We start from the raw sequence: 15,782 nt of genomic DNA on the forward strand, positions 1-15,782 counted from the left end.
ATACTTCTGCCAGGATAATTAGAGGGGCAGCACAGAGCTAAATATGTCCATCAGAACCTAAGCAATGCTAAGCCAACTCCTCCACCACTTGCTCTTCGCTCATGTCAAGAGGAATTTCTTTTATGCCAACATTTGTTTCATCAAACAAGGCTGGCAGCAGAGGTAGAGCCAGATGAACATAAAGGCTAATTATTTTCAGCTAGAATTTCAGCTTAATCCCCAGCCATGTCCAGGGCTCTTCCAGGCAGGGGTTTGCACCCCAAGCTTTGCAGCCTGGGCTGCTGGACATGCAGAGGGAAGGGCATCAGAGCCCAAGGCAAAGCTCTCACTCTCCCAAATGATGCACAGGACCACAGCAAGCCCAAAATGCTGTTCCTTTGACTTGGAGCTACACGAGTCCCATGACCAACCTGATTTCAGAGCCACTGTCATCTCTCTGGACCTTTTTGCTAGTGGCATGCTGCTTGTGCTTCACCAAGACATTTGATCCAAGCACAGAGGCTTTTATTACATGAAAATCATTGCTCTCAACACTCTATAGAATATTTTCTATATGACAACCTCCAGCTGTCTGTTAAATGAAACACTTCAAAGATCACAACCAATATCCTTCCAGAGGGAGGAAAGGGGAAAAAAAAAAACAAAAAAAAAACCCCAAAAAAAAAAAACCCCAAACACAAACAAACATGATATAAGCAAATGCAGGTCTCAAAAGACAGCAAATAAAAAATTTTTTAAAAATATAATAAAATAAACAAAAAAAGCATGTTGCCATACAGTTAAATAAGTGCTGTCTTTAAGCCTGAAGTCAACAATGTGAAGTGGAACATCACCATTCTTTTTCAGTTGCCTTTTTTTTTTTATTATTTTTGTCAGTAGTTGGATTGCTATTGCAAACACCTTCACAACATACAAGAAACAAATTTGTTTTTAATCCAGAATAAGGTAATGATTTTTTTTTTCAACCTGATGGGAGTTCAAAAGTAAAAGAGAAACAGTAAAACTATGACAACAGCACCTTGACATTGTTTTAATTCCAACGCTATCAGAAGTTAAAAGCAGTAAACAGATATAATACTAACAGGAATAAAGATACTTACTGTCTAAAATGTAAACGGAATGTTTTGGTTCAATTTATTTTTCTGGAAGAGGACAGTTTATCATCAATTCACAATTGAAGCAGCATGCAATTTTATTTTTTTTTTTTAAACTTTTTGTATTTTCAATTCTTGGCAACGGCGACAAACCACAACGTTATCGAGGAATGTAATGCGGACTTTTTTTTGTTTGCTCGTTTTTCTTTTTTTGTTTCTTTTTTTTTTTTTTTTTTTTTTTTTCCCTTTTTTTTGTTTGCTTTTTTTTTTTTTTTTTTCAACTTGTGCGCAAATGACTTTTGTTCCCCTTCGGGTCATGGATATGTTCAATAAATAGATTGTGGAACCACTGTACTGTATAAACTTCAGTTATACATGCAGTCCATAAAATTATTTCTTTGACTGAATAATTTACCCTGTTATGTATATATACAAATAGATAATTTTGTCTCAATATAATCTATACAACACCAATCCACTATCTTCCCCTTTTAATGGTTAATGTACATACACAGGAAGTGTCTATCCTTATAAAGCGCCAGCCAACTCGCTTTTTGTTATCCATGGTGAGAGCTCTCACGTAAGACTGGGTAGTTCGGCACTGGGAGTTCCAGTGCCTCTTGTCTATGCCCCTGCAGCCCTCCTTTGTGTACCCCTTGGGGTTGCATTTGGTCTCGTAGAAGTATTGCTTCAGTTGGCCTTTGGGCACTGGGACTTTTTCCAGGACGGTGACGGTGGCCCCGGACATGTCCACCGCAGTCTTTTTCTCTGCCGCCGTCACCCACTCGCTGGTGCTGTCACACACGCTCAGTTCCCCACGGCGAGCTGGGTCGGAGTGGCGCCGGACCCTCATGGACATGTTTGCAGCATCCAGGTAGTTTTTGTATTCCTCGAGCAGAAAGAGCAGCGGGGGTTCCAAAGGCACTTGACTGCTTAGCATGACTCGGGATGTGTACAAGTCTGCATCCTTGTTTTCCTCGCTGGGCCGGATGTCCTGGTCCTCGTCTAGAAGCTCCTCTATGACGTGTTCAAAAGTGTCTGCCAGAGATGTCAATCCTCTTGAACCAGCACTGGGCCCATTTAGGTTCTCAAGAGTCCCGTGGGTCCGAAGACCTGGGTAAGCCAAGCTGCCTTGTCCTCTTACACTCGCTTCTTTCATCGGGGCAGCTTTCATGCAACTGAAGTATGAGATAACCATAGTAAGGAAAAGGATGGTCATCACTCTTCTCACTTGGTGGAACTGTTAAGGACAAGAACAAAAGGAAAAAAAAAAATAAAAATTTAACTTTCAAGGAATGGAATAATAAAACTTCACCTGAGTTCTCACAAGACATTATGCATTTTCTGCAGAGATCTGCTGCGTGCAGCCGCAACTCATTACTGGTGATGAAGCCTCCTCTTGTACAAGGCTGATCTTTGATTCAGAGTTTCAGACACAGCAGATGCCAAAGCTCAGGCAACCAGCAGGTCAGAATTTGATGTACCAAAGTCTTTCTGGAGCAAGGATGAGATTAGATACTACATGAAAACTTTATTGACTGATCAGACTTATTTCAAGTAACAGCAAAAGCAGAACTGCAATTTAGCAATACAACATTTCAGCAGCAAAAGGCTGCTTTGCAAGCTTGAAAGGCAAGACTGCCATTTCAAGCACAAATGCAAATACTTGATTTCCAACATCTCTCTATGCCAAAAATCTCCTATCATTCTAGTCACAAGAAACTGAGCAACACCAGGATATATTGCATTTGGATTTTGAAAGCAACATTCTGAACACAGGAAGAGGCCATGCAAATTCTGAGATCTCAGCAGGCCAATTCCTCATCTAAAAGTAGAAAGCATGTATGCATAAATATAGAACTAGAAAATGGTCCAGGCCAATATGCTTGCTACCATACTAAATTTGAGCTGGAAAGATTGCTTGTATCATGTGCATGCCATTGAAGGGACTTGCTGGATTACAGAGCTGATAAAGAGCTACACTGCAGTGCCAGCAGCACCAGAACCACCATCCCCTACTTTCCCAGAGCCCCACACACCTCCTGCTTTCAAGAGGAGAAAACACTTACTGAAAGCCAGTTAAAGCCCAGACCTCAGCATGACAACCAGAAGCACACCAAGCCCTAATGCCACACCAAACACAGCACTTTGCCTGTTCCTCTCGTGTTCTGCCCCAAGTTCTGGTGCATAGCATGGGCTTGGAGGCTTCTGGTTGCACTTGGCTCTGTTCACCCCGAGCATGAAGGGGTAGGACCAGGAGATACCAGTCAGCAGAGTCCTCCCCAGCCTGGGACTCTGTGCAGCTCACTCCTACCAGTGATCCCAGCAGCCTGGATTTGTGTGACTGCTCCTTCCCTAGAGCTTCCCTGAGTCTCTGTAGATCACACATTCCTCAGGACAGAAACTGCTTCCTCCTCAAGTGCAGAGAACACACTTGAGCTACTATTACACCAAGAAGCCTCCAAATCCTGCTGTGATGGAGAACTATACTTTGTCTGATCCCAAGTGCTGCTACTACAACATCCATCACATCCAGTTATTACTTTCCCTCCTTCCAATCCCTGCTCTCACCAGTTCTGCTTGCTAGAAAGCAATGGCATGGTTCACATTTTTGAAGCAGCAGCTAATGCTTGTTTCAGAGCTTTTGAAGTTCATTCGGAAGTACCTCATACTTGGCAGCACTCATTGGAGTAAATTCTATTTCTGTTTGCCAACGGGGTGCTATGTAAAAACCCTTACTTCATCTCCTGCAAATATGCTGTGGGAAACTAGGACTCTTAAGACTTGAACATGGAAAGCCAATCTATCATAAACCATACAAATACAATGAAATATGTGCTAGAAAGCCAGTGCCCAAAATGCAGGCCTTAAAGTTTACTTAATGAAGGGGGGTGGGTGAGAAGTGTTTGGGTTTGTGTCCCTGCCCCTTTCACCCCCTGCCCCGCACTAAACCAGATTTTGGCTAAGAATCTTCTCTCCACCAGCACAACTCTTCCTTCATCTCTCCATCTCTCTTCCTGTTTAGAAGTGTTATTGTGGCATAGATTTATTAAGATTAAACACACCTGACATCTGTGACTCACAAGAACACAGTGTTTGCTCTAACCATGCAAAAGATGAGCATTTTGCAGATTTTTTTTTTTTTTTTTTACCTAAGATTTTAAAAAAAGTTCTACAGGGAGCAATATCAGATCTCTTCCTCAAAGGGGAGGAAGAGAGACACTACAGAGATGATTTACAGCACAAGGAAGAAGGTTATCAGTCGTCCTTTATCGAACAAGGAGAGACAAGACAAGAGGGAGAAGGGGTGGTTCAGCAAGCATACAAATGCAGAGCCAGTGGAACAAGCATTGAAAATAAGACTCATACACTCCTGAGAATTGTTTTACATAAATCTTAAAAGGAAAATAAAAAAATTAAAAAAACAAACACCCACATCGCACTTTGTGACCACCAGAGCAGTGAACAGAACACAGATCTTCTGGCTCCTAATCAAGTTCCTGTTATTTTATTGTAGTGTCCAGAGATCCCAGCCAACATCTTGACTGGAGGATAAACTCTGTCTGGGCACACAGTAACCCAAAGGTCCATCCAGCACAAATGAGAGAGGGCACAATACAAGAGGCAGCAGGACAAGCACAAAACAGAGGAGAAGCTTGCACCCATCAGCCAAGTTGGTGGTTGAACATCTGGTTTTCAAGTTAGGTAGGTGAGCAAAGAATAGAGGGATTCCTGGACCAGGCCACATCCTTCACTATTGTCACTGGGCTCTTTACCTGTCATGATAGCAATGAACTTGCAGGGATGTGAAATGCATGTAGTAGTTGCTGTGCAACTTTGTTTGCATGGACATTTTTCCTCAGAAGAAAAGCAGAGAAAATCTCACCAAGTGACTTCAATAAGCTCTCAGAATCCTCCACCACTATCATTGCTCTGCAGATCTAATAGTACTTTGTTAATGTTAAATTCATCCTTCCTTAATCAATTTTGCCTTCCATTTAGGAAGGAAACTGCTGTCAAGCTTGTTCTATTTACAGCCCATCCAGTGACATACAACTGCTACTATCATCTGGGGCAGCAAGATAAAAAACTACAACTAGGCTCTGAAAACCAACAACAGGACAGCCTTCGGCTGCCTTACACAAGATAAAGGTAACACACAAGAAAATGTGTTCCCCTAAAAGCCTCTTCCTCATGTTTATAACAGTAGAAGAGATGTCAAAGTAAACTTTAGCAGCACAGACACATGGAGTATTACCAGCAAGCAGACACAGCTCAGAAATCTACTTCTTTGTAAATGAGTCCCAGACTGTGCAAGAAGGATGTGAAAAGATTCTTCTCTGTCTTGACAGAGACTTGAGCAATGCATGTAGCCCTTGTCTTTGGCAGCAAAATGATATCAAGTGATTTAATAGGAGGAAGCAGTATTTTAACACCTAGGAAATCTCTTCATGGCAACTTCTAGTAGCAGCTGCTCAGAATCTACTAGCTCAAGATGCTACAGCAGAGTAAGACTTAAATCTCACTCTGCAGTAGAAACACACAAGTTTTCAGCTGATTTTGAACTGACTCATGAATGCACGGTTCATCTCTTACTTTGTGAGGTGCAAACATCCCAATCCAGCACCAAAAAGGTCAATGGAAACAGTTTGACAGCTTCCACTCCTTTTCCTCTGCTCCCCCACTACCAAACCTTCACTGTTGGAAAGATGAAGGATACTGCCTGGCCTGTTACACAAAGTGCCCTTATAGACCCCAAACAGATAACACATACCCTTTCAATTACAAGGAATTCCCCATGTCACACTGTGGAAGTGGAACCAGGCTGGGAACACAGAAGAAAGCTGAATTTTCCTGGTTTTACAGCATGCTACTACTGAGCAATGTATCCCACTTTTCCATGCTGGGCATGTCCACCCCTCTGAGGCCTTCATGGAGATGTCCCGGAGCAACTATTTCCAATGGATGCTCATCAGTGATGTGTTAATTGGAGCAACCTGGCTGATACTGAATGTTCTGAGGGAATTCCTACAACTGAATGCCAGACAAAAAAGTAGCCATGGCCACTTTTAGTCAGACATGGAGCTAGAAAAGAAAAAAAGACAAAATCACTGAAGATATAGCCTCAATCTGTAGTCCTATCATGCATCCATCTCCTTTGTTCTCAGCTCTAGAAGGTTCTGGTCTCTACTCCCCACCTTCTAGGAACAACAGCTAAATATTGCAGTTCATTTGCACTCCTCTGGTTCAGCAGTGTCATAAAAGATCAGAGACTTCTCTACTGTCCCATAGACTGTTTTATACACCTACTAACTTGTCTAAAATAGATATAAGCTATTTAAAATAGATGTAGGAGACCTAGCCTTAAGCTACATCCTCAGGTCCTTCCTTCCCTCATGCAGCATAGCAAAGCTGAAGCAATGAAAAGAGGTCACCCACCATGGACCAGATCTCAGGAAGACATGACCTAGTTTGTACTTCAATAAAGTCCATACAATTACAGCTAGAAAAAGGGCACATAATTGTGGCAGTCATCTCCACTAATGGGAAGGAGTCTCGTTAAATGAAGGTCATGTCAATTATCTACAGCTAGTTTACATATGCAGTCAATTACCTAGCTGTACTATTTATTTCAGTATTTGCATTTAATGAGGATTCACCAGTTAATTGCTTTATTTCATTATTTTCTGATATTCTGAGCAGCAATCTAGCAGCTTAGCAGGTTGTATTTTCAGTAGAGAGACCCGCAGAACAGCTGTGAGCACGTCCTTGCTTTTCTGCCCCCTGATATGTGGTATGAAAGTTGAAATAACTTTTAGTAGTGAATAGATTCATAATGCTTTCATCTCCAGAAAGGAGTGTGTGGTGGAAGATAAAATTAGCAGCAAGACATTCATTTGCTGCCTTGCCATTTTCCAAGACTCTTATACAAAAGTTCAATTTACTAAATACTACTGAATGGCACAGGCATGAGTTCCTGCTCTACACATCATTACCAGAGTGTGTGAACAGATACCAAAATGGGATGCATGTCAGCACATGATTTGCAGAGACTAAATGTACTGAGAACAAATAGTATTAACCTTTAACACATGCATAACTGGCTGTCTGACGCACTCTGGTTATCCTTGCGGCTATTTATGCAGCAAACTATGTAATTACTTTTTATTACTGAAAATAAAGCACCTTCCCCCCCAATCCATACAAATGCACACCCACACCCAATTTGTATTCTTGTAAGTTGGTTCTTCATATCAGGTAGAAGAAAGCTATTTTATTTTTATTCTCTCCAGTTGGTTTTCCCGGAGGTAATGAAATCTACTCGGCCATGATACCAGAGATGGAAGAGATTTAAGAACCATTTTGAAGACTAACTTAAACACCAAGAAAATTTAAAAAGTGGTTTGGAAACTAAGACTTTTAGCATGACAAATTTTCTTTTGTCTTATGTTGTTAAATATTGCCTATGGTACAGCTTCTGAGAGCAAAGAAGCTCCAGGAATGCCTACACTGGCTCTAGAGAAATGTTTAAAGCATTACAAGGGGGGTTTTGTGGGGTTCCTGGGCACAGACAAAAATCACAACTTCTCCTGTTGACCAGACATGGTAGAGAACCCAAAGAAAATAATGGCAAAATAATGCCATGACACTACAGTCCTGATCCTTCACAGTTTCCTACAAACTTCCACCTTACCTTTCTGGACACTCAGACAGGCAAGCAAAGGGCAAACCTACTGAATTCAGCTGCTCTAATGGGTGCAAACCAGACAGTCTCCCCATTACAAGTCAAGTTCAAGGAGTTCCCAGGAGGATTTCTGTTGGATGGATCTGCCCATACCAGGAAACTCAGGATGAGTTTTGGCAGTCCATACGAGTGAAGGAATAGCAGGCCAGGCTCACAGATGGTATCAGAGCTTTCAGAGAGACAGCACCCATGGCAGAGAGCAGATGTGCACTATTTTGGTACTTTTACAATGGGAACTGGTTGTTGAGCCAGTGACACACATTCTGCCTTCCCCAGCTGCTGGCACAGCAGCTCACACATGGGGTGCTCAGACTGGGATCCCTATGGCCAACAAAAACTCAGCTCCAAAGGGTACCTGTGTGTATGCCCCTATGCATATAGCAAAGACAATATGTTTTACCACAATGTTTTTAGCCAAAATTTCATGTTGAAATAGAGGTACACAGTGAAAGCCTCCTTTAAATCAAAGCACTACCAGCAGGTTTGGTTTTGCTCATCAGGAGTGTCATGGGTAGACAGCAATACTGTACAGCAGGGACACAACTTCCAAAGCCTAAAACATAAGCATTAGGAAAATTCCAGTTTCAAAATTGACTTCAGGCTTAGAAAACCCAATTAATCTGTTTTAAAGTATTTGTCAAGACACCTTCATGTGATTACTGTGTTTGCTCAAAAGTAACGTTATGTAACCTCTGTGAAAGTTCACCTAAAGAACAGGCTACCTAACCCCCCCCACAAAACAAGAAAAACAACCACAAAACCATTCCATGAAATGATTACTCCATGCCAAGCTATTATCTGGTCCTTCCATGTGAGCATATAATTACAGTTCTTCAAAATCATTTGCTTGGAGAGTCACTGGAGCTTTATATCCCGCTAACTCAACCTGGGCGCAGAACAACGTCAGGGCAGAACCTCAGAGCTTTGATCAGCATCTGTGGTTTGTCTTCCATTTCACTGGGGCTCTTTGGTATGAAATACTCTGCTGAATCGTCACAGGGCTGAGCTCTTCTGCCAAGTACACACATGAAGCTCCCACTGAAGTCAAGAATAGTTGGCACCCGACAGCAGGAACAGAACGGAGCATGTTGCGTGCAGACTAGCGTGAGTTGGATCCCTTGTGCTGTGACATGTGTCCAGCAGCCCTGGAACAACCCAAAAGCTGCTGTACCAGTTGAGCTTGGATCTTAGGAGTGCTTATAAACCATTGAACAGCATGTAAAACATCCCACGCACCCACTGGTTCTGCTGCGAGTGGCAAGATTCCTAGGACCTATAGAACATTATGCACTTAACAGGAACGTAAGTGAAGCTCAGCCAAGGAAAATCAATAGTTAAAAAGCATAAGCATCAGATTGAGCAGTTACCCAGGGGCTGGGCAGGCAGTGCTTTCTCTAGGGGAAGGAAGGAGAGTAAGGGCTATCCCCATTTGTTGCAAGACTCTTACCTTTGCTGAGACCCTGACTGTGTGTGGCATTGCTGTAAGAGAATACCTTGCTTTTAGCCATAGTCAGTTCTTGAAATGAAGCAGAGCAGTGTGTTGTGATGTGCATCAACCAGAAACTGGAAATGCCTGTTGTCAGAGCCCTGACAGGTATTAACAATATGCCTGCATTTGCCAGTGGTGTTATCAGTCATCTTTTGGCTGCCCGCCCTGGTGTGCAGATTTCTCTCAACACATGCTCAGTCCAGTTGTTAGCCTGGCATCCCCATGGAAATACTTTCCATGGATGGGGCAAGGGATAAAAGCTCACACTGAGGTACCAGGGCAACTTCTAGGAGTATTCAAAGTTACATAGGAACAACCAGAGCAGGGGCAGAAGTTTGTGAGTTTGGAAAGCCATCTACATTAAGGGAATAATGAGGAATTTGTATTTAACACAGATGTAGTCATTAAAAATCTGGCCCACCAGAATCAGCCAGCCCTGCACGTGTCCTGCTGCAACAATGGCTTTATCTTTCAAGATAACACTGTCAGAAAATTATGTTAACATAACTTAATAGAAAACACTGCAGCCAGAAGTGCTCTTTTTACCACTGATATTTTACTATGCCAATGTAGCACACGAGGTTTCACAGCATTACTTTTCAGCTTTTTCCCCACCTTCTAAGTGGTTTCATGCTGAAACAAGACTTTTGAAATTGCCATATCTGGATCTCCAGCCCTAGCCCATCTTAAAAATTTGGGGCCAGATTCAATAGAAAGATACAAGTTTTATAGACTGTTTCCACTCTTTTGTGTTGTAACTGGCATTCAAGTAGCTGATACCCACCCAAATAAGCTGCCCCCCTCCTCCATTCTTAGTCAGAAAAACACCAGTGTATGGGCTTACACACTTACTAACTAACACACAAGCTCCACAGAGGAAAAGGGTTTGGACTAACTAGAAGCAGTGAGGAGGTGCATCTGGCAAAGATGCCAGCATCTGAAAAATTTCATTAGTTGTACTGTTCAGGGTAAATATGTTCAATGGCACATGAAGAAAAACCTGCAGCCTTGCAGGAAAGAACAATTTATCAGGCTGCTGCCTTCTTCTAGTTGTATAATGATGTAATTTCTTTCACAGAGTATCACACTGTGATTCCTATGAATTACATGGACAGCAGGTCCTTCCCCTCCCCAATTAAAAATGCAGTTTACCTGGTTCATGACTTTTTGGACTTGCCACCAGACACAAGCACAGATTATGGCATCACAGGAAATTATTTTCACATGAATGTAACAGTTCCTTGAGGCAGTAGGTTCCACTGGACCCAGTCCTGGTGGACACAATCACAGCCTGGTATAAATCCAGATGCAAATGGCTCAGTACTTATCATCAGGGCAGGCCAACACCTAAACTATAGCTTTATCAGAGCAAACTGTGGCAGGTCACAGCAAAACAGCTTCCTGACACTCAGGGCTCCTGAGGGATACATGCATATTTAGGAATAATCACATTTTAAAAAAGAAGGAACAACAAAAAAAAAGCTTTTTAGGTGTGCAGACCAGCTCTTCCCTTCCCCCACTGATAGAAGCACATAAATAGCCCAGACATGCCTATAAACAGAAGTATGCAAAATCCAGCCCAACACCACCTAACTCTCCTCTGCTCCACACTTGGGTGTCTTGTTTCATGCACACACACAAGGCTGAAGAAAGTGGTTTGCTGCCAGCACACAGTTCTCACTGTAAGAGCCCTAAAGCTCCAAAGGGTAGGTTTGTATATGGGATTTCAGGCTTTAAATAAACACTTCTCTAGAAAACCTTCAATACCTGTCCCTTCGCATAAGCTGATCCTACTGCCCTGCAGGGAAGGAGAGCCTCTTACAGAGCTGGGGTGGGGGAGGAAAGAGAAAGTTGAAGCCAGAAACATTAAATTACCCAATTAGCCTGTTGAAAATAGCTAAGTGTTCTCCCTTACCCTAGTCCCTGCAAAACAGGACAGTTATCATAAGTTACCATCCTATTAAAAAAATAAAAATCAGAAGCAGAACTGTCTTAGAGTTAATTAGTAGTTCTAGAGAGGGGAAAAAGAATTACAACTTAGGTTGCAAGAGCAGAGAGCCACGGTACTTATGTCACTGACTTTTTACTTGTACAGCATCTCTTGGAGAACACATCATCAAAGCTTCCAAAGTGCTTTGCAAACACTGAATCTCAGCATACTTTAGTGATGAGGAATGACATCAGAAATCCTATTTTCCTTCTGGGTAGACTGAAGCCCGTAAAGATGTTTAAGGAACTTACCCCGGACTGCACAGCAAGGCACTGCTGACCCAAAGGAGAAGAAGGGAGTCCCTGCTCCCAATCCCTTGCTTTAGCCACTACACAAAGCTGCCTTAACCATATATATCATTCACATATTTTGCAAATCTCTCTACGGTAACTGTCTAAGCCAGAAAGAGGCAGGGCAGCTGATTAAAACCTTAGGGGTATTATTTTGAATACATATGCTAGCTCACTTCCATCTGTGTTGTTAATTAGTTCCTGACTGTAGGTTAAATGTAGGGCATGTTGTCACGAGCCTAAGGTGGGGTGGCAGGACCTCCTGCTATTGCCATATGGCTTTTTGTTTCTTCCTTCATTCTTCAGCTTTTAGCCTCATGCTTCTAATTTGTGGCGTCGACCATTATATAACAAAGAACAACAAGGAAAGCAAAACCAGTGTTACAATAGAAACCAACATTCTTCACCATTAAAACCTCAAAGAGGTTGCATTTGAAATGCAACACAAGGCATCCAGAGGCTGCTTTTACTCACAGCAAATTCGCTATGAAATTCAGCAAAGACCTATTCCCACAGAGAACTACTACTGCACAAGTAGGTATTTACCAGCCCTATAAACACAAACCAGGCAGCTTGCCAGGGACCAAAGTTCAGCCTTAATTTGGATAAAACAGAGAAGAGCAAGCCTATGCCTACTAGTAATAGGGATGCTGAGCCCTTACAGGGGGAGTTAGTGGAGCACCAGCCCCATGAAAAAAAAAAAAAAAACAAAAGGAAAGAACCCAATTGACTGCATTCTGGTCATCTTTCTTTTCCAATGCAACTCCACACATGTATCTTTTTGTTAAAACTACAACTAGCTCAGGACTGACCTTGACAAAATTACAAGTCATGTTTTGAAGTATGCCTGAACATGACTAATTACAAGATATGCAGAGTATTGGCAGTTCCCCTCCAGTCATTTTCTAGTGAGTACAAGTTGAAAACTCACAGGTCTGGTGGTGCTTTGTGACTGAAGACTTGCTCCAAAGTTTTCCTTAAGAGTAGACATAGAAGTTTATTGTCCTTTCCAGCTTCACTGCATACCTGCCCTTCCATTAGCTAGAAGCAGGGGAAATGATTTCTGGTATTTCCGAGCATGAGATTCTAAAAATTTCGTAACAGTTTCAGGAATCAAAAGCAAGGAAAAAATATACAATATATATGTTGAACAAACTGATTAAGAACCTGGTGATACAACTTCATGCTTGAGCATTATGGAATTCAAAGTACTTCATTTAGGTTTGTCAGACTTGGAGGTTGACTTCTTTAAAGACTTAGACCTCTAAGTCATTTCTTCAATCTTCTTTCTGGTGTGTTTTTTTTTTTGTTTCAGGATGTTGCTGGTGTTGATCATTTGGTTGTTTGGTTTTTTTTTTTTTTTTCCTGTTTTTTTTAATGGACATGTGAAATTGACTCAGTTATCCTTTTGCAACATCCTTGTTCATCATGAACATTCCTGATACTTTCGCAGTTACAGTGGCAGAAAACTTCTGCACAGGAGGCAGCAGGAATAAATCATCAGTGAAAAAGAGAGAGAGCAAAGGACTTAAAATTAATCTTCCAAGGAAGGCAGCTCAGTTGTTTCTCAATTTTAAAGTGAGGTACAAATCACTATCTTTTAAGGGACAAACTAGTTTTCAGACATTCTTTTGCTTCTCATTACACAAAGTTTGTAGTTCTGTGAGAAGTTTTAAAGCAGCACCTGCTCATCCTTTCTTTGCACCATTCATTGGCAGCATCCTGCAGATGCTGTATCACTAAGTCCCCTGATATTGTAATAGGACATGAAACATCCTTTGCCTCCCATAAAATAAAAACAGCCCTTCACCAGTCTGCAGGGCATTAGCTGCAAACAACAACAACAACAAAAATAACCGTGACATTGACATAAACTGTAATGTTTATTTCTGGAACAGCAAGAATGGAGAACTTCAGATGTGTTTATTTCTAGTTTTGGTTCAAACCATTATAAAGATAAAGGGCAGTCATGATGTTCAGCAGCAGATTCATACTTCACCACAGTTTCCTGGCACGGGTTCTGGTTAAGTTGCCTTTGCCAGCTTGAACTTGTTAGTGGCTTTGCTTCCCCCTTGGACTCACGCTGCCTTTCAGTACAAATTCTATCAAGCAGCATTTCTCTCTTGGCATTTATGGCTCAGTCAAACTGGATTATCAACTCAAAAGGAATGTAAATAGCAAGAGAAATCCAAGTCTTAATGCAGGCAGCCAGCAGGCACAATTATCTAGAAATACCACAAAACAAGTCCTGTCGCTCATCCCAACAGTGTCCGTACACTTGTGTAGTACAGTGACAGCTATGACTAAGGGGAGGTTGCTTTACTCACTAATCCAGCCTGTGAGTAAAGTTTAGGCTTCATTGCTTTTCCTCTCAGTGTATCAAGTACTGAACACTCAGGAAGAGTGCCATGGCCAGCGTAAAGAAGGGTAAACTAAACCATATGGATCCTATGCATTGCACCAAGATTAGAAAGTAAATGGCGTAACAGACTCAGGAATCCAGAGATCATAACCTTTAATTCCTTGATCTAGACAAACTTGCATTTCTCCAGGAGCTGTTACGTTTAAGGAAAGCAGAATTTTGATCCCATTAGATAAAGCACAACATGCACTAGAACTGGCAAAAGGTTACACTTAACTCTCCTGTTATAGGATACATATTACAGGACCAGAGGGGAAAAAAAAAAAGAAAAAAAAAAAAATCAAACAAAAACAACTCTGGTCCTGTTCTTATGGTTAAAGCCTTAACTGAAGCAATATGCTCCAAGTCTTTTGCATGCTAAGTTAATAAAGAGCATATAACAGCATTTTGCTCAAGACTTCACCTAGTTTGATCTTTTTTTCCAGACTCATCCTGATACACTACATGCACACAAAGGACTCCAGGCCTATCTGTGCCTACTGGAGAGGCAGAGGTTGCAGTGGAACTCTGGTTGAGTCAGTTTTTCAACCACTGCTTTGGTACAATGACTCTTTCCTCATACACCATCATATGGTATAACCAGTCCACTGCTGCCTGACTTCAATGGCAAATGTTCGTGTATCACAGCTACTCAGTTGCCCTTGGAAAGGCTCTGATCCCCCAGAATAAACACCTGACACCAACTTCAAATATCATAGGAAACTACCAAAACCACCAGGAGAGATGCAGCACATGCTATTCCAGCTAGTGGCTTGCATTTTCCTGGCTCTGTGAGACAGAAGTTCTCAATTCCCACTGAGCTTTAGCTATGTTGGGTTTCTTATTCCACTGGGCATTTGATAGCCATAAGGTAGCAGTTACTATAAAAGCCCCCAAAACACTCTGTGTCTGTAGCAGTCAGAAATAATTCCACATGAGATTGAGTTCAGTGGGTAAAAATGGCATGGATTCTCTTTATAAGCAGTTCCTCACAAATTAAATAGGAACAGTGCTTATTCACCTCTCCCAAAGCAGAGGGAGAACGTGCCACAGCCAAAATTTACGTACAAAACATAAGAAGTTTTAAGCTCAAAACAAAAGATGAAACTATATTCTAAGAACCACGGGGCAGATATTAAAAGTGTATTCCACGTTGTTAGATTTAGGGTAGCACATCTATTTACATAGCCAGCTTAACTTCACTACTTTATTTTGAAACTGGGAAAAACCACGAATCTAGTGAAATCAAGCTAAAGGCAGGAAAGTAAAAAAAAAATTAAGAAAAATCAGGATTTTTTTTCTATTCCTCCAAATATCTCCTAAAGTACACTCCCTACCAAGCAGATTTCAATAATAGGGCAGGGGAACAAACCCCCCCAAACCAACTTCAATCCTTGAGGGACTAGTTCTACATTGCACTTTTTTGGTGCCAGCTTTGAAAACACTAAGAAGTCTCCCCGACAGCTGCAGCAAGCCAGCAAAAATTTAACTTGCAAATACTTCTTCAGGTGTAGTCTAAAGTTCAGTCAACAAATGATTTACTGAAAGGGATCCTTCTTGCTTAGCTGTTTGAGCCACACAAGGGAGACTGTGTGAAGATGAGTTACCTGCATTGCTACAACAGGTACCACCTCAGCACAGGTTCATTAAATCCCACATGCATACACCGAACTTACTACTGAGGAGTAAGAATTATCTGGATTTGCAGCTTCGTTTGTTTTAATTGTTCAGCCTCACTTGAGAGCCATCCCACAGCAGCCTGTTTGGTTCCTG

At 41.7% G+C, this 15,782-nt stretch overlaps 1 protein-coding gene across 4 annotated transcripts in view; it reads right to left on the bottom strand.

The window, feature by feature from the left end:
* Positions 1-1,004: 1,004 nt before the first annotated feature.
* BDNF (brain derived neurotrophic factor) overlaps positions 1,005-15,782 on the bottom strand; it is a 38,566-nt gene continuing 23,788 nt past the window's right edge. For all 4 annotated transcript variants that reach the window (XM_071761994.1, XM_071761992.1, XM_071761991.1 and 1 more), the window contains exon 2: positions 1,005-2,334. In XM_071761994.1, the coding sequence (XP_071618095.1) occupies positions 1,573-2,334 (762 nt within the window). In that variant the 3' untranslated portion in view covers positions 1,005-1,572. The remainder of the gene's footprint in view (positions 2,335-15,782) is intronic.

The sequence above is a fragment of the Heliangelus exortis genome, chromosome 18 (assembly GCF_036169615.1).
Source record: "Heliangelus exortis chromosome 18, bHelExo1.hap1, whole genome shotgun sequence".
Classification (NCBI taxonomy): domain Eukaryota; kingdom Metazoa; phylum Chordata; class Aves; order Apodiformes; family Trochilidae; genus Heliangelus; species Heliangelus exortis.